This window comes from Eupeodes corollae, chromosome 2 (assembly GCF_945859685.1).
Source record: "Eupeodes corollae chromosome 2, idEupCoro1.1, whole genome shotgun sequence".
Taxonomy (NCBI): domain Eukaryota; kingdom Metazoa; phylum Arthropoda; class Insecta; order Diptera; family Syrphidae; genus Eupeodes; species Eupeodes corollae.
The window spans coordinates 95,929,690-95,957,688 of NC_079148.1; the positions used below are offsets into that span (position 1 = coordinate 95,929,690).

Here is a 27,999-nt window from a genome sequence, read left to right on the forward strand (position 1 = left end):
ACGTTATTTGGCGTATATAATTTGTCAGAATTACCTCTGAACGCCATATTGTTTTCAGCTAAATAAAGTGTAATATGCATCAATCTAGATAAAACATTATTCCATCTTGTAGTTTCCTTTTTAATCAAATATTGCTCTTGGCAATCTATTGTTTTGCCTATTTTTAAACGTAGTTCAGTTTCAATCCATGAAAGGTAAAACTTCTTATGTGAAGTGCTATTCTCGTGAGTTTTTAACATTTCAGACAAGTGTTTCCAGTCGTTATATCCTTCAGATACTAAACTCGACGTTGAGCTACTATCAAACAGCCGGCAACAAAAACAATAAACTCGATCCTTGGAAATGGAGTATACTAACCAACGACGCTGAATTGTCTCACTGTTTGCTAGTTTTTTTATGAAATGAGAATTAGAAAAATGTCGCCCTGTATCATTTTTCGGATAATCATCACAGTGAGTTTGCAGTGGGCCGGTATTTATAATATAATCAATTATTTTGCTATTTCGAATAGGTGGCCAAGTAGCTGGATCCGCTATATTCGGGACAACAGTATCAACATCATCTAATACATGTATTTGTTGTACATCAATAACAGATTCTTGAGCAGCATCTGTAATCGTAGCACAACTTGCTCCCTCACTTCGGGATTTTTCATCCACAATCTCTTGAGTAGCTATTCCATCGGACTTGCCAGACAGAGGCTCCACTGCCGATGCATTCGTTTGTATTGCAGATGTAGATGCCACATTCAACTCTTGATTTTTTGTTCTGATATATTTATCTATATTCATAAACTTCTTTGTTTTTTGAAATTCCTTTTCTTTTTCCGCTTTCCGTTTCCTATATTCTGACCCAGATGGTTTTCTTTTGATAAAATCACCCTGTTCAGACATTTTGTACCTTCTAGTTGTAATAAATAAAATCTGCAACAAATTAAATCTGTATCAATCGAATATCGAAACATTTATAAAAATGAATTGATTGCAATAAAACTTCGTTACAACGCTACTGACGTTCCAGAGATTATGCTGCCCAAACGTATAAACATATAAACAAATTTTATAAATATTAATAGATAGCAGAGACCGAAAAACATAGTATTTATTTATTTACATTGCACGTCTCAAAGTTACAACAATTACACAAAGTTATATAAAACAATTATGTGACACCCTGTTAGGGTGTTACAAAGATAGAGAGCCTGGAGCCAATTTCAATAATTAACCTGTTATTTTAACATCTTATATACTTTAAGTATTAGGGAGTGTGTAGTATAGATAGTAAAAATAAATTTGTACTTACTTATTGATGTGATCCGTCAAAAATTAAACACCTACTTATACACTATTTATTTGTCTACTTTTTAAATAGGCAAAACTAATGTCACTCTGTAGTTGGAACAAGAGCATCGTAACGTAGCGTTAAACGTTTGATTACTGTGTTTGTTTGTTTTAAAACAATCGAATAATTATTTTAAGAGCGTCCACTTATGTCAAGCAAGAAGATGATTGTGTTCTGTTTCGTCAAAAATTAAAAACAGATAGATCCCGGGGAATCCCCGACCATAGAAAAACACATTGTTTCTGTTACCGCGTTTACAAGGAGAATTGAATCCGAATTGAATCAGGATTTAACGCCGTATAGACCTGGATCGGATCGAAATAGGATTACTCGATCCAATCCCACTGAAAGAGGTGAATCGAATCGAAAATTTGTTTGTAAACCTGAATCGGGGAATCGAGTTATTGGTGTGTGAGGTTTTGCTTGTGTGCGTGCGATGAGTTTTTTTCCCTCTTGTTTGTTCTAAGCTGAATTTAATTTGGCGCGCGTCTTTGTGTTGAGAGCATTTTTATAAAATGTGAAATTTATTTGAAAGTTATTCACGTAGCAGTACGCACACAAATAAAACCCAAATGTCATTTCGATTCCATTTGAATTCGATTCCTCGATTCAGTGCCACCATATACCTGGATCGAAATCTCAATTCGATTCGATTCGATTCCTCGATCTCCTCTTGTAACCAGGGTATGTATGTTTGGGAAGTCGGGGATTCCCGAGAAATTAAACCGATTGAACACAACGTTCTAGTGCTGCCAACTTACAATTTTTACCTAAATTTTGGGAAAATTACAAGTAAGTAGGCTGGGTCGGCGAAAAAAGACAAGAAACTATATAATATTTTTTGTCGTTAAGTTAAATGACTGTTACCATGTATTAAAAAAAAATAACTCTAATAGTAAACCTCTGCTTTAATATGGGAAATTATCGATAGGTGTAGTTAAATACGGAAAAACTCGAATTATTGTTATGCTATAAAATAATATGCTGTTCTGTTTTACCATAATATTTTTCATGTTGAGTTTCCTTTCAATTCATGCTGACAGTGAGGCAACTTGAAAACAAAAAAAATCCCTCACGGTTCTTGTCTTTTTTTGACCTAGTGGGCCTTGCTCAATGAGCGAGGGAACAATAAGGGGGTGCCTGTGGAAAATTATAAAGAATCAGATAGAGGCGCCGGACGAAAATGGGCGCCGCGGCCTGCGGCGCCCCTTTTGATCCGGCGCCCCTGGGCGGTCGCCCAACCGCGCCCTACCCTAACGCCGGTACTGAACACACATATACTCCTCTCGTACATTCCTACATACATACAATCATTTATATATTCTTTGGCTTGATGAAAGTCGGCAGACGATGGTAAAGGCGATGGCGAATGAATGCAAAACAGCACTTGGAGCTATTTTCACAAGTCTTACAACTTGGCAACAACATGACCTGGGGTCGTATACAAATGCCAGTTTAATGCGAACCGAACCACTAAGTCACATTTGTTATGGAGAATTGTTGAATATTATACAATGGGTCTTATATGTGTGTATACACCATCTTGTGGTATTATAAGGCTCTTCTATATAGAATGTTCAAAAGTTTGGAATGCTAAGTGATTTAGGGGCGAGTCGGCAGCGACTATTCCTTTAAGGAAATTCTTGTTGCAACATTGTACACATTTGAATCGCATGGAATTTCTAACAAAAGCTTCTCGAGATTATGATTTATTGTGTTTGAATTTTGTTTTTGAATTTTAATTATGAAACTTATGCCAATTAATAATGATCAAAACAAAATTTTGTAAATCGTCAGATAAGAGACGTTTTATGATTTTGAGCTAGATATGAATTCGATTAAATCAAGCCGCCTTAGATCACAAAACTAAAGGGTTAAGTGCAATCATGGATATTGAGGCTTGATATGTGTCAGTTGGGTATATTTTATAACATAAAGATTGAGGATGCTTGGTTGGGTATGATTAACCAGAAGCATAGTGCATCTTGTAAAGATTTATTTCTACGAAGTTCTTACATAAACAATAACTCTAAATAATACCTTAACATGCTACATATTTCATGTCTTTTATTTATCCAATTCAGAAAAAGTTCTTCAGATAATGCAGATAAAAAGTCGATCCCACCAAATTAACTTTGTGAAGTCAATTGTTCGAATAATCGTTAAGTTGTAGAAAAGAAAGCCCATTGCATAGACGTGCATTTTAGCAGGGATCGTTGGACGTAGCATTATCAATAATAAATAAATAATAATAGTAGAATCGCGAAATTTTACTATTATGAATATAATTTTAAGGCTTCTAAATTATTTTTGATCTTATAAAAAAAGTAAGGAAAAAAGTAGTTATAATGTCTTTCCTGATAAGGAGGAAAGAAATTTGTTCGAATAAATAAGTCAACATTCAAATCAAAGAACTGAGAATAATGGAAACTCCCGCCTTCCTTCAAAAATGCTTTCTTTAAGCCAGAAATACACTTTAATCCATTAAAAGCCGTCCTATATCCTTAAATAATTTTTAAAAATAAAAAAGATGCAGTGAACCGACCGAAAATGTCGGTTGAATTATTCTTAACAATTTAAAAATAACTTGCATGCATTGGAAAAGTTTTATTTCAAAATCTATTTTTGTTAACGAGATTTTTAGTCGTTTAAAAATTTTTAAACATTTTAGAAAAAAATCAAATGGGGTGGCGCAACAGTCCGTTGTGAACCAGGGCCTAGTGGCTAACAACTCTCAACCATTCCTGTGTGCGAGTACTGTTGTCAGGAATGGAAGGGACCCACAATTTAAGGCCGAATCTGAACGGCTAGTTTGAGAAAGCACATTTTAGAAGCATTTCTTAAAAATGTGTATTTCTTATATAAAAATACAAATTGGATGAATGAAATTAATTTTAAGTCAGTATCTTCTTTTTTTATAATAAAAAGGCACTTTAGGGGTTATAAGAACCGTTTATGTGTTTATTTTTAAACATGGTGCGAGCATTAGGAAAATAGGGAAGGATTTAAGAGAAGATACCGGTGCACATTGGTCTTAAAGTTCTGAACATCAAAATGGGAGGGAAAAACAGAGTTGGCCAAAGGATTCTACATTCTTAATGTGCGATTTAAGAAAGAATCTATATAATTGACAATACGCCCGAAATTAAGCTGAAGGGTAAACTGATGACCATTCCTGGAAGTCCGAGTATTACGGCTAAATCGTTAAAGGCGTGGAATGCAACTGGCTGATTCGACAGAACATTGTTTGAAAAAATATCGATAAATCAACGAAAAGCATGAAATATTGCGGCGGTGTTCTAGCGAAGTAAATGTTTCGATTATAGTTCTATCGCGTATCATTTTTAAAGCCCTTTTTTTTAATTTTATCCAAGATTTAAGCTTGTTTTAGGAGCACCTGCCCAGATATCCAAATTATATTCAAGCTTTGGACGAATGAAGGCTTTGTAAATTACAGCCAGATCAGAAGGGGTACAAAATTTGTTGCACTGTAGGAGAAATCCTAAGCACTAGGCAGAAATTTTGGCAATATCAATTATGTAATCGTTCCATAAAAGGTGATCTGTGATACACGTACCGAGTACTGACAGTTGATTAGTTTCCTGAATGCAAGTGCCACATATAAAAATCGGCATCGGGGGTGTGTTTCGCTTTAACTACAGGAGACAGCATTGAGTTTTCGAACTATTAAATTCTACACGGTTTCTGACTCCCCATTGGACCATGCTGTCAAGATCAAAATTTAAACGTTTTCCTTTAAATTCCACATCCTATGTGAATCTAGAAACGAATATGAAAATATGAGGGCAGCGAAACAAAACGGAGCCTTGGGGAACAATAGCATTTATTTTATGAATTTCAGACTTGAAACCATCCTATACAACTTGTATTGAACGGTTAGAAAGGTAATTTCTAATTCAAAAAAAAAGATTCAACAATACCAAAAGCACGCATTTCGCAATCGGATTCAAGAAGAGTGCTTGGTACCAAACTCTATCAAATACTTTTGAAATATCAAGTGCAATAATCTTACTTTCTCCAAAACGATCGAAAGATTTGTTCCACTGTTCGGTCAGAGAAACCATGAGATCACCAGTGGACCTATAGCTACGAAAGCCATACTGTCGGTCGTTAAGAAGCTTTCGCTGTTCAAGATTTTTCTTGAGCTTGTAATTAATCAGCGTGTCCATGACCTTGGCAAGAAGGGAATTGAGTGATTTTGGACGAAAGTTGGAGAAAGATTCGCCTTTTTTAAGGACAGACTGGACAAATGCTATTTTCCATCCACTCGGAAAGAGACCAGTAGATATTATAGACATGCTTAACGTGAACACCTTCCGTTTAGGACTCATTTCACGGTGGGCCTACCCACAACATCAGGACCAAGAAGAGTGTTGGTCAACACCCCAGGTCAGTACAAGTACTACCCCAGTACAATTTTCACAGTCATGTGTAAGGCATGAACTGCACCCCTTGTTATAGACCGAGGTCTATCTTGCACCTCTTGTATTCTAAGGGCCATAGGTGTTAAACAGATCCTTTAGAACACCATTTAGCTCCGCATACGGCAACCACAGCCACCACGATGCTCCCACAAGGGGGCCTACCTCACAGACAGGTGGTATCAGGTCGCCCAGTGTATATGGAACACTAGAACAACAAGAACCAGGGCTCCTGTCTCCCGTGGTACCCGAATATAGCTTCAAGTCGAGCTTCGCAACCGTTAAGGTTACTTCCAGATAGACTCCTTACAGTCCAAGGCCTGGCAGCCTTCATGTTATCCTGCTCGACCACCAGTTTAGTACTGGTAGTAATGCAGGACAACATCACACCGCAAATAAACAACAAAAGAGAACAGCGACAATTACATGATACAGCCTAGAACAACCTAAATCAACCTAACAAGCCTCCTTCTCCTGAAGGCCTCATTGGCAAATGCTGCTAGATTTGCAGTAGCCTCCACATTGAAGAGGATGCCACTGAAATTCCAGCTTCCATCGGAACCTTCTACTCCCATAGCAGAGAGATCCCTTATATCCTCGTAGTGGGAACATTCAGTAATGACGTGTAGCCAATTCTCGAACGCCCCTCCACAGGAACATCCAGACGCCAAAGCACGATTAATTTTATGCAAAAATGCATTAAATGAGCCGTGCCCTGTCAACAAAAAACCTAAGAACATTGAAAAACCAATGTTCCTCCTACCAAATGCCTGCCTAACATTGGGAAGGAACTCAAAAGTGGTCCTTCCCTCCTCACAACTAGTCCATCTAGATTGCAATCTAGCAAGGACACACTCCTGGAGAAAGAATTTCGCTTCCCTACTTCTCAAACCTACAGCACCTGAAGCCTCTTCCCAGTCAGTTGTAGCAAAGCTCATTCCTCTTTAAACTGCACGTTCAGTTTATTTTTCACCCGGGCGAAATGTGGGAGAAAATTCAACCTCTCACAAAAGGTGATACCAAGATACGTAAATTCCTTTACATAGCTTAGCGAAACTTCGCCAACTCTTACAATAGGATTTCTTATGTCCGATAATTTGCCTTTGAGCAACATCATGGACGTCTTATCGACCGCTATTTCAAGACCTACACTCTCGCCCCAAGCACGCACTCTACTCATGACCTCTGTGCCCCTGCGCTCTATGATGGCACGAGATTGGCCTTCAACAAGAACAAGGAGATCATCAGCAAAAGCGCTACAACTAACGCCCTCAAATTCAGTGCTAACACTGACAAGCAGGGGATCCATCATCAGGTTCCAAATAAATGGACCTGCAATCGACCCCTGCGGACAACCCCGCTCTACCCTAACCGACACTTCATCTTACCTACCAACTAAGAGACCAGTAGAGTAAGAAAGATGGAAAATTTTACGCAGTTGTTTTGTCAGCGTTGAAGAACCCTTCTTCAGAACAATTGCGGATATACTATCTAGGCCAACGGATTTTTATTTGTGTATGTCAAGATCTTTCAGTACTCTTGCAACTGAACGAGTGCGAAAAAAGATTCGTTCCATAGAATTGTTTACGCTCTCAAGAACAGGAGGACTCATTACACTTTCCGGTAGCGTCAAATTAACAGCAAACTATATGGTGCAAGCGAATTGGCTTTCATTGTGGACGAGCGTTAGAACCGAGGATGGCGTGGTGTTTCGTTCGTCTTTTACAAATGACTAGACATTTTTACTACCTTTGGTATTTTTTGCATTATTTCTTGCCTTAATATCTGATCATGCAAAAATTTGGTTCATCGAATATGACGATTACAAGGGTTCCAGCTTGTTTAAACTTATTCCGGTTTTCCTCTGTCGGGTTGATCTTCTATGAACGGAAACTTACTTGACCATGTGTTCTCTTTGTGTTTGATAAATTTTACCCTATTCAGGATTAAATTTCTCATTCCAAAAAGAATTAGATTAGTAACCATATCTGCGCTGGAATCCAGGTCATTATCGAGGAAGCATAGTGACCAGTGAAAGTTGCTGTTCACGAAATATCGAGAACCGAACATCAATAATTGTTACCAAATTTCCGTACTATTTCTTTTAGATTTAATTTTTGTGTTGAAGAACGGACTGCTGGATTTTTATAAAAAAAATTACTGAATGTCGAAACAATATTTTCTGTGTGACAAAATAAGTTTGAAGCAAATATTTTTATTTCTTGAAAAGCTATTTAAGTTGAAAGTAAATTTTTACCAAGTTTAAGTATTGTTTTTTGTTTAGGTTTTGATATTTTTTTGTAATAAAACTGTCAATTCAATTTTTCTCAAAATTTTTTGAATGTTGAAAACAATATTTCTTATAAAATAAAATTAGTTTGAAGCTATAAGCTAAAATTTTTGAAAAGATATTTAGGCTGTAGGAACCTTCGACAAACTGCATCGATTACAATAACTTCCTGTGGGAATTTAATAAAATATATTTGAAGTCAAAATGACAGCTTTTGAGATATGGCCGACGAACATATGTTTCTCGGATGTACAGACGTGCGAACGAAGGTAAACTACCTCAGATATTCTATTAGGGATGTGGAGAAATATCAACATTTTTAATTCTACAAATTAAACCCAATACACTTTTGAGAAGTTAAAAATGTTTAATTTTACAATTCATCTAATGTTGAATAAGTAAACAATTTGCTAGTTTGCATTTTGGTTGTCAAAATTTATCTCATTTATTCATAATTTTTGTTTCGTAGACTACTACTGGATTCAATAGCATTTTTATGACTTGGATATGCTGAAAAGTGTTCAATTTATAGCTTCAAGACAGCAGACATAAACACCAAGAAGGAAACCAAATCTTGCCAAAGATCAATTTTTCCTTCAAATCTTCTGAAAGACTTTTTCTTCATATGTACGTAAATATTATAACAAATAGAACCGGCTTCATTGAAATTCATTTGGGTTCTTCGTTAGTTCCTTGATAACTTTTCAAAGACATACAATACATGATAAGACTTCACCAATACGACCCAAACAACTGTAACTCTCACCCGCGCGTTGAGGAAGCTTTTTGTTGTGTGTCACATTAAGTATCCTAATTAAAAATAAAACATGATTGTGACTATTTTGCATAAATTACATTAAGTAATGTTGTTTAAATTAAGCATTTTTCAAAAATATCAAAGCCTGCTCACCAACATAAATACCACCTATATGGCGCCAAAAAAACATTAAAATCAACGCATCAAAACACAAAAGCAAACAAACGAAAAAATAATATTGATTATAATAATTTATTAAAAAATTCTTCAGAATTTTCCCATACACACCGAATTTTATTGTTCACGTTAATAAATACAATATGTTTAGGATTTTTGTCCCCTCTATTTTTAATGAAGCATGTTAACAATTCCAGTAGCAAACCTTTAAAGTTGAAGTTAACCGGCTTGACGGCTGAGGTCAAAAGAAATCAATGTCGTTTAATATGCAAACGAGTAATCGTTGGATAAAATATTAAAAACTCGATAAGTTTTATTATATTTGTATTTAATTGAAAGTTTATTTAACTCAAGTTTTAATGAAAATTGATGTTATAATATTAGTAAGGTTCACAGAGGAACATGGAAAATTTACTTACTATAGATTGTCTAAGTTTTTGATTCTGAATTGAATTTTATTATGAATCAGATTGATTTTGATTGACTGTAAATTAAAACAATAAATTTGACTTTTTATTCGATAACAAAATATCATACAAATATTTTTTATCACGTTCATCCTGAGATTAAAATGTATCAAAGCAAAAAATTACATCAAATTGATGCCAGATGTTTTGACCTTTGACGGTTTTATCATATCTAAGATGCTTATTCGTTTTGTGTCAAATTTTTGAAATTGATAGATTATACAAAAATTATGTATAAGAAATTTTTAATGTTCGAACAACAAACGCAACAAAAGAAGAATGCAAAAGTTGAATTTACAAGCTTAAGGGGGTATTCTGGTCTAGAGACATGAATCTTAGGTAATTTTTGAAGTGCTGTAGAAAAAAGCAAGCAACAATTTTACCATCAATTTTTGTATAAATTATTTATTTACATTAGAAGCATACAAAAAAAAATAAAAAAGTAAAAAAAAATCAAAATTCCGTTAGTTATCAGCTGATGGAGCGGTGCGTCTCAAAAATTTGGTGCGTGACCATACCCACGAATTTAACTCTCCTAGAAATCTGAAATCAAAAACTAAAAAATATAATTAATCTACAGTAATGTCGCAATGTCTGGAACTACGGAAAAGTTACAAACATTTTTTTTACAAAATGGCGACTGTCTAAAGAAAAATAAAAAAAATACAATTTTTTTGAATTCTTCGATTTGTTATAAATATTAAAAATGAAAATTGGGGGATGGCCGTAGTAGATGGCAGAACCTGAGAAATCGTGGGTATCAGATTCAAAAAGACAGTTCTGAGAAAAACGCGTTTAAAGTACCCCATTATGTCTTTTGTTCTATTAGTTGCAGCCCAACAGATTTGGACGGCTGCTCAACAAAATACTTATTTCTCCGAAAATAATTTGAATTTGGGAAAATCCTCTCGTAGACATATTCTTAAATAGTTAAACTATGAAAATATGAAAAGAAAAAAAATCGATTTTTTTTTAATTTCTAGACCAGAATACCCCCTTAATTGAAATGTTCGAAGCCAATATGGAGCACCTTTATAAATTATTTTATAAAATAATTTTATATTGTGTCAAATTTGTGTTTTAAATTTTTATCGATGATAAGCAACTCTGTGGAATCATTTTCGTTGTCAAAATATTTGGATTTTAAATTAAATTATAGCGAAAAAAAGAGAATTGTCTCTAGGGACAAAGAATAGTTTATCACAACCTGAGGTAAAAATACACTTAATAAAATACGTGGATAATAGCTTTTTGATAATTTTTGATTTAAAGTTTAAAAATTTATTGTAAGCTAACTAAATAAGATTTTAAACATTTAAAAATGGATTTATTTTAAATAAATCAATTTTCAAAGGTTTTAAATAGAATCTAAATATTCTATAATTTTCTTAAAACTTTCGAAAATAGAAGAAGAAGTTAGTTTTTATTATTTAGTTTTGTAAAAATAGAAATTAGAGAATTTTGTATGGCCATTGAAATTGAATTGAAAATTTTGACATTTTTCGGCTAAACAAAGTCATTATTTTTGAAGAGCGATGTTGTTTGTCCGTACATTCGTTATACCTTTTTTTGACGACCATATCTCTAGAACTCGCAGAGATATCGACTTCAAATAAATTCTGTTTTGCAGAAAATGACACCAAAAGATGCAGAAATTGCTTAAATTTGATGGAGTGGGTTTTCTTCTTTATACAGATAATAAATATTGCTAAAAAATAATTGTTTCTAGAATGTATTGTGAAAAAATATTAGTGTTGACTGCAAACTCATTTAATTCTATGCAAAGTATAATTTTCTTTTAATGACAAGAATTACTCTTGGAGAATTTGCCAATTCCTCAAGAGGCAGTACTTGGTTGAGAGTTGTCAGTCTCTAGGCCCTAGTTCTCAAACGGACTGTTGCGCCAAACAATTTATTTAATAATTTATTAAGTATAATTTTCTTTATTAATTTCTTAAAACAACATAAAAAACTCTACAGAAAATACTTCTAAATGTTGGTAAGAGTTGGTTTTCAACCAAACTATAAAAATAAAACCTATTTTATATTACGCAGAATATTCTTGTTAAAATTTAACTTTGATTTGTTACAAAAAAGGTAAGCCTTCAAAAAAGAACTTAAAATTGTCAAACATTGATTTTTGATTCAAGTATTTTGAGAACTTCAAGCTTCAAACTTACTTTATGTATAATACAAAAAATCCATAATTTTTAATATTATAAATGCGAAAGTAACTCTGTCTGTCTGTCTGTTACTCAATGACGCCTAAGCTACTGAACCAATTTGCATGAAATATGGTATGTAGATATTTTGATACCTGAGAAAGGAAAAGCTACTTTTTACCTCGGGAAAATGACACATTCTCATGAGAAAATTCAGGTGGGCCGATCGCTTTTACTCCTAAACTACTAAACAGATTTAAATGAAATTTGGTAAGGAGATAGTTTGAGACTTAAGAAAGGACATGCGTTACTTTTGACGTCGGGAAAACAACGCATTCCCATGGGAAAATTACTTTCAGGGGAATCTAATCGCTTTCACTCCTTAATTAACAAAGATTTGAATAATATTTCGATAAAATTGGTATTACGGGAAAACAACATCATTGAGAAACCATGATGCACCAAAGTTATTTAATAGTACATGGCTAAAGATTACTTACCTAGGACGAAATATTATAAATGCTATTATCATGACAAGAATAGCAAAAGGAAAAAGGGTTTTAATTCCCCGCATTCCGATAATTCCAACCGAATTGCCGTTTCAGTTTAAAATAGTTTCCTCTGAAAGCAGCAATTGCAATAACAATAAATAAAGTTCAGTGGCGAACGCTTAAAGTTGCAGTTGTAAATTTGAAAAAAAAAACTGTTTTTGCCATGGACAATTATAAGTAGCGTGCTCACGAGTCTCAAACTCACAAAATCTTTACGTTCTGGCCAAGGAAGGAAAAACAAAAAACGTTATATACAAAAATGTATTGCAGTAACCTATCTTCTTCTTAGAATGTATTAACCTAACCTAACCTAAGACTATCTAATGCGGACGAAGTCGCGGGTTGCTAGTTGTTTATAAAGTAATGTTTGCTAAAGTTTTTTATAAAATTCAAGTAACAGTTTTCTTTTTTTTACAAAAAATATGACTACAAAAACAAGCTAATACAAATTTGTTAGAATGATTATTCGACTATTTTTGCTTCATGTTGTTATTTTTATTTTGTAAAACTTTAAAATCCGGTTGAGAATAAAATACTAAAAAAAACTATTAAACATTTAATGTTTCTTTTAAAGTTGGTAATTCCCATATAAATGTTGTTCAAGGAAGGGTTTCTTTCCAAAAACCAAAGCCCAAACAAAAATACTACTTTATTGATTAAACTCTTTGAATATATCTCAATAGAAACCAGCTTAAAGTAACATTTTTTAGTTTCCCTAAATACAAAAATTTAATTGGTTTATATACAAATTAAAATTTGAACATTTTTAGTGGGCATTCTAAATGGGAAGGTATCAGTGTGGGGCAACAGTTTTTATTTTTTGATTAATGCAGGCCGCAAAATCCTGTTGTTTTAGTTTCTGGTCACGGCTTTAAATTAGGTACTATAGACAAGCATTAATTTGATCTTATTTCACCTTATTTGTGCTAAAATTTTGATTATTTATTTAAATAAAATATTTTTATCTACAAGCAAATCAAGAATATAAACGACTCTGTACTTAAACAAAACAGATAAGTACCTACAAGACCTAGCTTCGAAACTCAGTACCTATGTGTAAAGAATCAAAAGCTTTTTGAGATTCTGCTCAAAATGCACTTTCAATTAAGGTAAATGCTTTCGCGACTTATTACGATAGATATTTATTGCCATTCCGATTTCAAAAATGATCCCAAATATGGCCATCCCAAAATTAGGATCCTCATTTACAATGATGGAGTTGAAATCATCTCTGATAAAAAAAGAGGTTGGGATGCGACCCACACTGAAAACTTCCCATCCCGTCTGTCGATTTGTCTTGCTTTAAAGTTTGTCTGTATGTACTCGTATCATTTTTTACCAAATTTGCGTACTATTTTTTGTAGATTTTATTTTTTATAAAAAATCGGATTGTTGGATTTTTATATAAAAATTAGTTTGAAGCCAATATTTCAAATTTTTGTTAATTTTTATTTAGGTTTTTAATTTTTTGTAAAAAAAACTGTCAATTCGATTTTTCTCAAAATTTGTCCTAATGTTGAAAACAATATTTTTTATAAAATAAAATAAGTTTGAAGCCTAAATTTCAAGTTTTTAAAAAGATATTTGAATCGATATTCAATTTTTACCAACTTTGAGTAATGTTTTTTTTAGATTTTTTTTTTTAAAATGTCAAAAACATTATTCTTCGTTGCACAAAATTGTTTTGGAGATGAAATCATATTTTAGTCGTAAAATTTTGGAAGTGACAAATTTTTTTTTCAGTTTTTTTGATTTATAAAAAAAAAAAACGTTAAATGGATTTTTTTCAAAAAATAAACTTCTTTGATATCGTAACAATATATTATATAAAATTTAATTCAATTCTCTAGCGTTTTTGGTTCGTAAGATATTTAGGGTTAGGTTTTTTAAACTGCTATGGTAAACAAACTACCCACGCAATTTTGTTGAGAGCCCTTTCTGCATCTTTCTGTCTTATTATCTGTATAACAAAATTTATTTGAAATCGATATCTCTTCTGGTTCTTGAGCTATAGACGACGACAAAAAACTTCGCGAACGTACGGACGTACGAACGTACGTACACACGCACGCACAGACATCTTTCTAAAAATCATTTATTTCGAATCTAGGGACCTTGAAACGTCGAGAAATGTCAAAATTTTCAATTTGACAAATCGGACCCATTACAATAACTCCTATGGGAAGTTAATAACAAAGCGTCTGTTCCTGATGCTATATGTTGAGTTCTATAAATATGCCACTCCAAAGTTCTTATAGTTAAAGCTTCTTAAATAGAATATTATATAGTGAGGAGAAAACTATAGGAGTATTACTGTGTTTCGTTGAGAAATTTTGTCTTTACAATTACTTTACGTTAAGCTAACGAATTAGGTTGAACAAAAAAATATGATACGTTTCTACCAAGCTGGCTTCTGTTCAATCCTTTGAACTATTGATCAAATCTTTGTGTTAAGTTTTGGCTAAGCGATTTATTCTTACAAAGAAATGTTTTCATACTTTTTTTATTTACGTGAATTTACAGTGACTATAGTCAATCATTGATCTACAAACTTTCAATAATAGGATTATAAACCAAATTCATACCATTGTATGAAAAGTTGCTTAAGAACATAATTGCATTTGTCTTAGATGGCTAAAACAAATGGAGAGACTTCAAGTGTCAAATAGGAGTTCCTCAAGGCTGTGTTTTAAGTCCGTTGTTATTTTCGTTATTTATAATGTTAAAAATCACATCCCAGGAGATATTACGGTAGTTGATGTTGATATTATCATATTAGGTAACCCGTTTTCTCTACAGTTTCAAATCAACAAGTTACAAAAGTACAGTGATATAACAAAATGAATAGCTCGAAGTTTAAAATGATGGTGTTATGATCAAGCAACAGATCTATAGGTTATCGTCGAAACTAGGCTATATTTTGGTTTTATAACTTAAATGTTCATGGACATGCTAAAGAAAAAAAGATGCTTTAAATTAGCTTCTGGTCTATTTTTTTATTTAGTAAAAACTGTTGATGCAGTTTCAAAATTTAAAATCTTCAGTTCTTCATTGAATAGCTGAAATATACGGTTATGAGCATTTAGAAGAATTTAAAAATGTTCAGATATTTTTCAAACGAATTTTAAGGCTTCCTAAAAACACTATACGGAGTCTGGCTTACTTTACATTTTTTTAACAATCTTAAAGGCAAATGCGGATTATCAAGGTAATGAGTCGATCAATTCTTCAAAAATTATTTCTTGAGATAAGCTTTGATAGTGGTTAAAGCCCAGTAAAAAACTGGTATGATCCAGCTGTTTTGAATGAATTTCCGATTCCGAAGAATTAAAATGTCTTTATACTACTGCATAGCTCGCTTGGACCAAGGGTTATGTCAGAATTGCATGGAAAGACTTTCTCTTTTAACGTCAAGAAGTGTTTATCGACAATTAAGTCTTACTCTAGGTGAAAACAATTATTTCAGAGATGAGTTTTCAGTTTAAGAAATCAGCTTTTTTCAGAGTCAGAACTAATATACCAACATTAAATTATAGACTGTAAATATATGTTTTGAATCTTGTTTGTTCTATTTACAATATTGATGAGTAGCAAAATGTAATACACTTTTTAGAGTTGTGTCCAATATTATAATTGCTGAACGTGGTTGGAAACCATTTATAGGATACGTTTTTCATATTTATTTGAACATGTTGTAAGTCACCACTACTCCTTTGTACGTTAAAAAGGTCAACTTACAGTTTGTTTTCGTTTTTGCTAAACAATAAGCATTTTTTACTATTTTATATTTTTGTTTCGGCTAAACTAAAAGTCACAGGTTTAATATTATAAATTTCGTTGGTAAATATATGCAAAAAATACTTCTTATTAAATTAGAATTAATTTGTAAAACCTTTAGTGCCCGTGGAATGATGGTTTGTCCATTGGACTGTCATGCTAGAGGTCTTGGGTTCGCTTCCTGCCTGTGCTATCTAAAATTTTTCTTCCACGAGTACTGCCTCTTGCGAAGAATTCAAAGATTCTCCAAGAGTAATTTTTGTCATAAAAACTGCTTTCTCGAATGAGCCATTCGAACTCGTCTTAAAACTGTAGGCCCCCTGATAAGATAACTCGTACACAGGAATTGTTGAGAGTCGTAAGTCACTAGGCTCTAGTCCTCAACGGGCTGTTGAGCCTCCTAGTTTATTATTTATTTGTAAAACCTTACTTTCTGATTGTACTTTTATTTTCAATGGTATTTTCCTTATGACAGGCGGCATATTCCCATACTTTGTAAAATTTTCTTAAAATATGTTATTGTAGAATACGAACTGAAAAAAAAAGATTGAATTGAATTGAATAACTGCACACATTTCACAATTTACAGTCTTCTATCATAATTTAACTGATAAATTAAGAAACCAAGATTTCATACAATATCTTGTATTTAAGATTGTTTATTCAAAATAATATTTTAGTTGTCAGCATGGTGTGATATCTCTTTATAGTGTGAACTTTTTTATAGCTGAAATTTATAAATGCACTTTAGCGTTCCAGTATCTTATGATTGAACTTTGTGTTTCATACTCGCTAGAATGTGAAATGAAAAAACGCTACAAGTCTGAACTTAACTAAAAACTAAACACTAATTTTAGTTCTTTATTTAAAAGGAATAACATTATACAGTAAGATACAATAACTTCTTTATAGCGCAAGCTTTATATACAAATTCAAATTCGTGTGCTACTTTAGGAGTGATTTAACAAAGCAAAATTTAAGAAATGTTAATTATTTAATGATATACTCAAAAAATTAATGATGATACTCAAAAATTAACTAAAATGTTATTAAAAAAAACAGTTATTTAAAATGAACATCCATCTTAATTAAGTGTCCCTAGGTATTCCTTAAGCGTAAGCCTTAGTTTGAACATGGCTGAGCAGCTTATTAATCTAACAAAACGGGGTAAGGAATTCCATTGACGGATGGCATTTATGAAAAAAATGGCGCTCAGATAATAAGAAAGTATATCGTTCGGGATCTCGTACACTGTGGAAAACGGATTCTATCGTAAAAGTAGGAGGGTTGATGTGTTTGCATCACATTATGAAGCAGAATTAAAGTCCTAAACTTGAAAAGACTTTCTAAAGTGAGGCCACATATTGATTTAGCGAAAGATGAAACATGTTCTCTTCTTTTCAGTCCGTAGATATATCGCACAATACAGTTATAGGCGACATTGAGTTTTCGTTTTTGCTCATAACTACAGTTCGAAAATAGTTCACAGCCAAACAGCTTTAACGGAATTAATAATGTTTTTGCGAGAATCATCCTAGTTCTAACTGGTGTTATCTTCTGTGTGACGTAAAGCATTCGTAAAGCATTGATATATCAATAGGCCTACGTGATATTTTTAAACATTTTTGTTGGGTTTAAGCAGAGTCCATTTATTTCTGACCAGTGTAAAATTCGATTGAGATTATCATTTAGTTCGCCTATTCCATTCTCTACAAGACCTAAAGGACAACTTTTCCGCAATTTGGACATCATCCGCATACATATCAATGGAGCAGTTTACAAGACATGAGGGAAGCTCATTAATGTATATAACAAAGAGTAGTGGTCCCATAATTGATCCGTGAGGGACACCCCTGCTTAAAGGCAAGCAGTCAAAAATACAATCACCAACTGCAACTGCTTGAGATCTACCTTGAAGGTATGAGTTAATCAGCATTTCTGACATTGATGAAAACTTGAACTGCTCTTTAAGTTCTTTGCATAATATACTATGGTTCACAGTATCAAATGCTTTAGAAAAATCTAACAATGTGAGAAAAGCAATGTTGTCACTATCTACCGATTGTCTAATATCTTCTACTACACTTATTAGGGCTGTTGTCCAGCTATGCCTTGGACGATAGCCAGACTGGTTTAGGCAAAGTAACCGATTTGTATGAAAAAATTTTCTTATCATAATTTTTTCAAATACTTTAGATAAAAAGCGTAAAATAGAAATAGGCTTGAATTCATCTTTGTTCTTGGGAACAGGAACAATTTTTGCATATTTCCAAGCAGTAGGAAGAACAACACTAATAAGAATGGTATTAAACAAGTGCGTTATATACCTAAGAACATAAGGAAGAATAGCCTTTACAAAAACCGGATGTATATTATCGAATCCAACAGAATTTGATTTAATCGATACAAAACCTTCCAACACATCAGACTCTTCTACTCTTTCAAAGTTGAAATCTCTTATTGCTTGTGAACAAGGAATACGAGTATTTCTTAGTTCATTATGAGTATTGTCAGAGTTTGAATGAATATTAGGTGTTGATAAGAAGTTCTTGTTTAGTTCATTGCAGTCAATGTTTGTAGTTATGCAGTTTGTTTGCTTTCCAACTCCAATTTCTTTTACGTTTTTCCAAAGTTTGTGGCGGGCAATAGATGGATCAAGCCGTGGAGCATAAAACCGCTTTTTAAATTCTCTTATTTTATAAATAACCTTATTTCTCAAAGCCTTATACACATTTAATATCGCATTTGATCGAAAACGTTCCCAACCCTTATATGCCTTATTTCTCTTGATTATTAATGTTTGTAAGTAGTTCGTAAACCATAGTTGACCCTTTGATTGTATTAAAAAGATCAACAATATTATCTTGTATAAATCCAATGATAATTCAACCCAAAGTTTCAAAATCTTATAATCTTTGATAGTTTTAATAATAAAATATTTACAAAAGTTTTCATACGTAATTGAATAAATTTAAAGAATTTCCGTTTATAAAGTTTCGTTTTGGAAAACAAATTAATATCATAATTTTTGGAAACCTCTTTTAGAAACGATAGATCCGAGCCTAATGTACTAACATAAAATACAAACACGGCAAGCAATGGCGGCTCCAGTGGGGGGGGTCGTAGGGGTCATGAAACAACTCAAATTTTGATTTTCGCTCAATTTAGAACTTGAAAAATCTTTAGTTATGCTTTAAATAATTTTCATAAAAATTGTTTGTAAGAAAAAGAGAAAATATTCAGGTTCTTAAGAAGAAACCTTGAAAAAAGTGGGTACCTCGATTCCTTCCGTCTGTCTGTCTTTCCTAGCCCCTACAGTCCAAACAGTTGTTCTGATTGAAATTAAGATTTTCAGCTGATTAGTGAAGGGAGTTTTTATCATTTTATTAATACAAAAAATAACAGAAGTCCCCACACAAATTTTTTGGTTCAAACATGTGATTTTTCTAAAACTTTCTCAAAATGTTGTGTTCTTAATTTGGCTTATTTTAACAAGAAAAACATATTTTTGTATTACTACAGAAGGGTACCCCTCAAAAACATCATTATTTTGTTTTTAAGTTTTCTTAAGAAATAATGGAACTATTTCAAAAATCTTCTCTTTCTGTGCAAGTTCTTGTCAATGATCAAATTGATGATGATTTTTTATGATCAAAAATTTATTTTTTTTTACTAATTTTGTTTACAAAACTCGATATCTCAGAAAGGGGACATTTTTTTACGAAATTTAAATGTAAAATGTATATATGTATATTTATAAGCTCTTTTTTTAGTGCTTATACCAAAAATATTTTTAAGACAAAATTTAAAATGATTTTCGAAAAAAATCTAGATTTTTTGACAAAAAAATTGCATTTAAATTTTTAAGAAAAACTTATTTTGGGGGTACATTTACCTATAGGCAATATTTTTAAACAGACTTTTTGGAAGAAATTATCAAGTTCTTTCGACCCAGTCTTGCATTTCATTTCTTTTAAAATTGGTTTTCTGTTGAATACAAAAGATCTTAAAAAATTAAATAAATCTACTCTTGAAGTGAATTAGCTTTGGATGCTCTAGAACTGAGATTCAAGCATGAATTTCAATAATACAAATGTCGCAAAAAATCAAGTGACACTTTTGTTAAACTAATGGCTAAGTAAAAACATAATAAACGTTTCATATCTATTGATATAAAAGCTTTGAAACGTGTAATTTGTGAGTACTACAAAACTTTTCTTCCCAACTTATTTTTACTTACCTTATTTTGTTTTAATTTAATTTCCTCAAATTCAAGAACCAAACCTTCTTGTCTCTACAATTTTTAAGTTTTGTTGACGCCTTTATAAGATCCAAATACGAGTGCCTAAGCAGATTGATAACGATAGTAATGAGAGACTCCCGGAAATTGAGTTCGGAAAAACTACGTAAAAAAAAAGCCCAACATTTTTACATAACAGATCCTCTCTCATTTTCTGGATTTCTAAATTTCTGCAGCGTTCTTCGCATTAATAGAAATGAAATCAAGAAAAGTGTGTTTTGTTTTTGGAATAAAACCAATCGTTTCAAATAGTTTCCTACATTTCTGCGCGAAATGCACCAAAAACCCTCTAAGCTATTGTATTTTAGCTCTTAAATATGGCATATTTAGACAATTGTTCGAATCTTGGAATGCTTTCATATGAGTCATCCAAATTAAATAGTTAGACCATAACTTACTGAAGTTTTCATTTTAGCAATTTTAAATTTTGTTAGCATCCTTTACAAAACATTAGAGAACATTTTTAAGCGGTGAGTAAAAACTCATCTAAGTGTGTGAAACACCCCCCCCCCCTGATGAAAAGTCTGAATCCGCCCTTGACGGCAAGTGATATGAAGAAATTTTGACCAAACACAAAAAAGAGCCAATAGGTAGGCAGAATTTAATTTATTCCATATTCCAAAATTCCAATTATAAAAATCATATTATTCCAGTGAAAGATATACAAAAGAATCATGTAAGAAAAAGACATTTGAATGATATGTTAAATATTCATAATGATTTTCATAAAAAACCGAGTTCAAAAATAGAACTCTAAGGTTTCCATCTCAATTGTGGTTAAATATTAAAGGCGTCTCAATCAATTACTTTAAATTATGAGTTGAGAATTTCAGTGACATTAGTAGATTGTTCTTAAATAATAGGCACCGGAAGTGTTTACTTTTTCGGTAACTTTCAAAATATGTACATAAATAAAGTCTTTTGACCTACCTGATTATTTGGTGATCCTCTCAGCGAAAAATGTGACATGTCGCAGCGCAAAGTCTCAACCATTCAAATGGTATTTTAAAAATATTCCTTCTACAAATTTATTTGAGTAGATATCGTGTAGCAATACCTTAAATTGTAGGTAAAAGCGGTGTGGAGTACCTATTCTCTCGTTACTTATTATTTAAGGTGAATTTACCCAAAATTTAAGAAGAGAGGTAAGTTTTGTAAGAGTATTGCTTGGTTGGCTAAAATGAAAGATTGAAAACCTACACCTTTTACAACAACTTAACATGAATTTTATTCACTTAATTTCAAAATACCACTTCACAACCAATAAATGGGCAGGTAAGTAGTTAACCCTTGCTTTAAAACAAACAAAAAAACAAATATGGAGCAAATAACTAACCCCCAAGACGCGACGCACGTAAAAAATTTTGGGGTTGGTTTTTAAAATTCAAGCGCGCGATTCATTAGCTGATTTTTTTTTAATTGGTTGCCTGTCCGATAACCGACCAAACGACATCGATTACAACTAAGTAAAACATAGACGCTGTAATACTTTTCATTTTCATTTTTGTTTTTTTTTTTTTTTATATTTCTTTTTCCTCTGTTTTAACGACTTGTTAAAGGGGGCGGCAGCACTATAAAACCAAAAGCTAGACAGACAGTGCACACGATGTATGATGCCCCAACCACACCTACCGTCGATTGGTTGTCATTAGAGAGGAGTCACAGTTAAGTACCAACTACTATAACACAACTTACACTGAACAGAAGCAACACCACCAACAACAACAACAACAACAACAACAATTATAGGTAGTAGGCTAACTACTATCTCTACACAAAGTGCAATGTATGTTTGCTCTTTGCTCGTAAAACCGATATAAAACTGATATGGATGTGTTCTTGGGTTGTCTTCGTTTTTTTCGCTGCTCGTCGCGTTCGTCGTCAAAGATGTTTTCCACTTTGTAACGGCAACGGGTGGATATTTAAAAGTATTCGTGTTGCTTGTGGTCTTTTAATTCGAAAAAACACACACACACCTTTATAGGTACTTTATTTATTCACGTCTACACGTTCTCGTATCGTATCGCAATTCGCAAGTGAACAGTGAACTTCCGTCGACCATGCAAATTATTGCCGTAATCCGTTATGATCGCAATTATAGCGACGGCAAAACACCAAACAAAACCGACACCACGATGATGTACTGTACATAGATAAACTTCATTTACACGAAAGGTGGATGCGATAAGAAGATAACAACAACAAAAACAACGACGACAATAACAGTGACAGACAGATACACAAATTCTATTTCAAAAACCAAAAAATGAAAACAAAAAAAAACGAAAACGAAAAGATTGAAATAGGTACAAAACAATCGCCCCAACTACTTTACCGGTCCGGGTAGACACTATCACTCGATGTGATGCGTCGTCGTCGGCGATTCGCCTGACAAACGTCAAACCAAGACGGACGGGCGGAAAAAAAATCAAAATCTCAAACCACTACGGAGCGACCAATGGAACGAGACGAGGCACACGGTCGAGCGAAAAAACGGCCAAACATCTGCTAAACATCGCAACAACCAAAGGAAACTGGCTTAGCTGTTCGCAAGCATGCACTTTGCTTGCGTTGCTTTGCTGCTGTTGCTTATAGCTCTCTACTCTAAAGCAAGTAGTCGAAGCGAAGTACCTACGTAATGTATAAGCATTCGCCTTCCTCACTTTACCGCCCCCTGGTGGACAGAGACATTTTTTCCATAAGAAAACTGCACACCAGCGACCTCTTTTATCCAAAGAGCTGTCTGTCCAACGGATCGTTCCCCATCGAGTGACTATAGTGTAGTTGTATTAACAATTATTATTAATGTAGGTAACCCCAACTAGACACCAATACTCTAACAGCGCCACAACTGCTGTAAACAGCGTGCGAAGCAGAAGAAGCAAAATTAAAGAAAAAGCATGACACCTTCCCATGGAACTCACATACTCGTAACGTAGTATAGTAGGTACTTCTTATGCACACAGCACAGAACACCATAATCATGGAAGCCATCATATGGGAAAGCTTTTTCATTCCAATTTATTCTGGGACTCTGGGTGCAAGCAGGCAGAGTAACGAAAAATAAAGCAATTCGTGATATTGCTCTCGTTGAATGAACTATTGAAGATGCTTACTGGTTAATGTCGGAGTAACAGTATCTATGTAACTATATTGACAGTTGAAACGTCAAATATTACAAGAATTATTTTTATATTTAATTCATTGGCACATTTTACAGTGCTTTGGCAAGAAGCTTAGAGATGATTTTAAATTGTTTTTAATGTATGTATACGTAAATAGCTGTGCCACATGGTTGCCAGTGTGCTTATTTATTAAAAAAAAGTGATTGGGGGTTTCTTTTTTGTGTAAGGCGCCAGTTAGGGTAAAGGCACTAGTATCCAGACACTTAACGTATTTTTTAACTTTGATTCGTAATAGGTTTTAAGCTATCAATGCCACCTCGAGTACTTTGATTTGTTCAAAAATATTGGATATTCTCCGATAATTTTCGATTTTTGTTATTTGTTAATAATTTACTGCAATAATTAGAAAAAATATAATTAAAAAAAAGTCGACTTAGTATCCGGACGGTAAAATTCAGTTTCCGGACGAATGAATTTTAGTGTCCGGACAAAGAATTTTTGTATGGAGTTTAGAAGTTTATTGGAGTTATGAAAAAATTAAATTAAATTAAATTGAGTGGCGCAACAGTCCGTTGTGAACACAGGGCCTAGTGACTTAGAACTCTCAACCATTCCTGTGTGCGAGTACTGTTGTCAGGAATGGAAGGGACCTACAATTTTCGGCCGAATCCGAACGGCCAATTTGAGAAAGCACTTTTTCATGACAAGAATTACTCTTGAAGGATTTGTCAATTCCTCGCAAGAGGCAGTACCCGCGAAAATTATTTTTTTAAATTAAGGTGGGGATTGAATCCAAGACCCTTTGCATGACAGTCCAACGCACTAACCATCATGCCACGGGTACTACATTGGAGTTATGAGCAAATGAAATATCACAATTTTTTGGTAAAAAGTAAGATATTTTTTTTAGTTTTTACTTAAGTAACTATAAAATAAATATTTATTAAAAATATGAAGGCAAATGATATTTAATAAGGTTTATAAAAAACTTTAAAAATTAACACAAAAGGAACAAAACACATTAATTCACTTATTTAATATTTAACCATGAATTATTTAAATAAATTAAATATTTGTCGGTACAGGCTCGGGTTCAATTGTGCTTAAGCCATCCGCTTCTGAAGTTTCTTTCTCTAGAATACCCTCTCCATTGAGATTATACACTCCAACGCTTAGGTCCCCTAATCCTCCAAGGATGCCTAAGGTATCTGGGTCGACGATTATATCCTCCGGTGAATCATTTTGTGCAATTTTTGATTTTGCAGTCTCAAAAACCTTCAAAACGATGTCAGCATCTACTCCAACATCTTGCAATTGCTTTTTGAGAGCCTTTACCACTCCTGAAGCGTTATTGAGTCATGGGATATCTAAAGGTTAGTCTTCGTCTGACAGTTGAGGAACTTGAGCAATTAACAAGTTTTCAGTGTTGTTTTAAACACATTTTGTGAAGTCAACTGCTTGCGGATTTAAAGGAAATAATCCACATTTTCTAAAGCCGTTTTTAATAGTGTTCACCATGTTTTATTCCTCATTATTGCTTTATTCAAAAGTGGACAGAAGTTTTGTTTGGTGAGTTGTTGTCATAAATTTTTTGACTGCCAATCGCGGATTGTTTTCCAGTCTGATTTTAGTGGCTTAAAGACACTTACGTCGGAGGGTTGCATGATATGTGTGGTGTTGGGTGGTAACGCATACAAAATTATTTCATTCTGGCTGCAGAACTCACTGAGCTCTAAAGTCAAATGCGATTTGTGCCCATCTACAAACAATACAACGGGTAGCCCAACGCTGTTGGCAAGTAATCGTTTGTGGACACAGTCGGCAACATATTCAAAAAAGGTTTCGCTCCTCATCCATTCACTCTCGCTTTTCCCTAAAAACCAAGATTCTGGCATACTTTGGCCGATATCTTTCGGTGGGCGCAAATATGGAAACACGACCATGGGCTCAAAGGGTTCCATCAGCAGAAAAAACGAGCTGAAATTTGGTATATATTTGTATAGCCTTTTGGAGCAATAACTTTGCCAGTTTTTGGACAGAGGCAAAAGCTAATCTCATCTTCATTTAAAATTCTTCTTGGGTCTTCCATAATTTGTGCTTGCTTAATGCTTTCCAGGTAATCTTCAAATTCTCTGAACCATTTTAAAATAGCCTCTTTGGTAACTACGGCTATTGATGGTCTCCGCTTCTCGCAAAGATAAAGAGGGGTTCCTTTTAAAAAAGGCTCGCATCCATGCCTTTCCTGAACGATCGTTTTTGAACGGAGTTTTTCTCTTCGAGTCTTTTATAATTTTCTGAACCGTGTTCAATAAATCATCCATTTTTAAGGGGAAGCCACACTTGCACAAATCCGCGCACCATTGAGCTATTTTTTCCTCTTCGTCAGCTTTCAAATATGGTTCTGGGCCCATTTTTGTAGCCCTTTCGGTGATTAGTCTCTTTCCCTTTAATCCGTCGTGCAAAGTTGAGCGGCATATTCCGTACTTGATCGCTGCTTGCCTTATGCTGCTGTTGTTCGTCCTTATATCATTTAAGGCTTGTGCTAAATTGTCTGCATTCATCCTATACAAAAATTAGGCTGGTAGGTTAGCTACTTAAATGAATAAAAATACCTCTAACTTCATATAAATTAAGCTGTCCGGACACTGAGACTATTTTTTCAGTTGCCGGACAAATATACTCTTCCCGAGTAAACCCTGTCCGCATAATGAAAATCTGTATGAAAATGACATTTATCTTTCTTTATATTATAAAAAATATTTTTTCTTCAGCTGCTCGACGTAAATAACTATTTCTGATTTTGTTAGGTTCACATGCAGTTGCCATTTGGAACAATAATTTGCAAAGCTGTTTATCATTATCTGTAAGGAAGCAGGATTATCTGAGAATAGCACTATGTCGTCTGCGGAAAGTAGAGCTTTTACCCATACTCCTTCCGTAGTAACTCACACGGCAAATCAGAATCAATGTCGTTTAAGAACAAGATAAATAGCAGAGCGCTTCGAACACAACCTTGTTTTACACCTTAATTAATAATAATTAAGAATCAATGCCATTTTTGTAGATATAGCAAGCTGTGTCAGTTTGTAGAATAATGCGTTTCTGTTAATATTGTCGAACGCAGCTTTCAAATCTATGAAAAACGCATACAGTTTATTTTCCGATTAAGTTGAAGGCTTATAAGGCAGGAGAGATTGAATTTAGAATATTTCGCTTCATTTATATTATATATTATTTTTCGTTTGATTTTGATCAATTACAGAGCAGAAATGGATTTTAAAACGTGCAGAATTAAGAAATAAAAAAAACATATTAATACGTGTTACTGTCTGCAATGTTTTGCAAATTAGAAATAATGAAAAATTGTGTTGATACCATATTCTAAAAATATTTCCTTTAAAAAAATGATGAAAATGGATTCAAAACAAAGTGTGAACATTTGTTCACTATGTCAAAGCGAATTTTCTTTTTAGACTATTTGCAACAGTTTTTCCGAAATCTTTAAGTTGGTATTAGTATAATTTAATGCTTATATACAATTTCAAATTCAATTCACATATATAATAGAGATTTCAAATAATAATTACATATAATTTTCTATAAGACTGAAGATTAAGTGAATAAATATCAAAATTAACTTTAAGAAATTACTTACTTACATTAGTTGGCGCTACAGCGCATTGTGCTCCTGGGCCTCAAATAATAACTTTCGCTAGATGATCGATTTTACAAATGGATATTCTCGTATAGGTGTATCGGCGTGGGGAGCTATAACCTACTTTGGCCCAATCGAATTTTACTTTTTGTCCACAATCATAAACGAAAAATACTAAAAGTAGCTGGAAGCGTCATTACCAAAAATAAAAAAGCATTTTTGGACCTTTGCCCTTCATTTTCTAAAAGGATAATGCCCCATTCACACTTCAAGGGTTGTTAGAAGTTGAATTCAACCAGAAGACGTGGAAATTGTGCCAGTTTATGAAGTTGACAGACAATTTGAAGACAATGACACCTTAATCGAAGATTTTCGTAATTTCTGGTTCAAATTTCTCTGTGATTAAAAAAAAAGGATTTTTCATTGTAAACAAATTTTGTTAGACCAGAAAATGTAAAAATGTCTTTATTTTGTTTCGTTTTTTCTAAAATTTTGCATTTTTGGGGTCATCCTACTGACGCACTTTTTTATACCATTTTTGAGTAGTCTATTTTTTATCTAAGGGAATTCCAACGCTCTATTCTAATTTACCATTTAGTTTTATAAATTTGTCATGGTGAATATGTACCTATTCAAAAGTAGTAAATGTTCCTGAGTACAACACTTCCACCAGCTAGAAAAGTAAAAATCGATTCGAAAATGTGGTTGGATTCCTAGTGTTTGACAGTATATCAAATTCTTGAATAGATATAAAATTGGTATAGGTAATTTTATCTCAAGAATCGTTAGAAAATAATAATTCAACAAAGATACTACTAAAATAAATACATGTTCAACTAAATATGTAAGAAAGTCAAAAAAATGTTAATTCTTTATTAAAGTGCCACATTTTTTTGTGCAGAATTCCGTAAGGTTTAAAGTCCCACTCATAAATTCCAATGATTTGAATAAAACT

The 27,999-nt window shown here is 33.2% G+C and overlaps 1 protein-coding gene across 1 annotated transcript in view; it reads right to left on the minus strand.

Annotated features, from left to right (window-relative positions):
- Positions 1 to 22,793, minus strand: part of LOC129945466 (homeobox protein caupolican) — a 252,581-nt gene extending 229,788 nt beyond the window's left edge. Inside the window, exon 1 of the mRNA XM_056055238.1 lies at positions 21,195 to 22,793. Coding sequence (XP_055911213.1) covers positions 21,195 to 21,257 — 63 coding nt within the window. The 5' untranslated portion in view covers positions 21,258 to 22,793. The remainder of the gene's footprint in view (positions 1 to 21,194) is intronic.
- Positions 22,794 to 27,999: the final 5,206 nt, after the last annotated feature.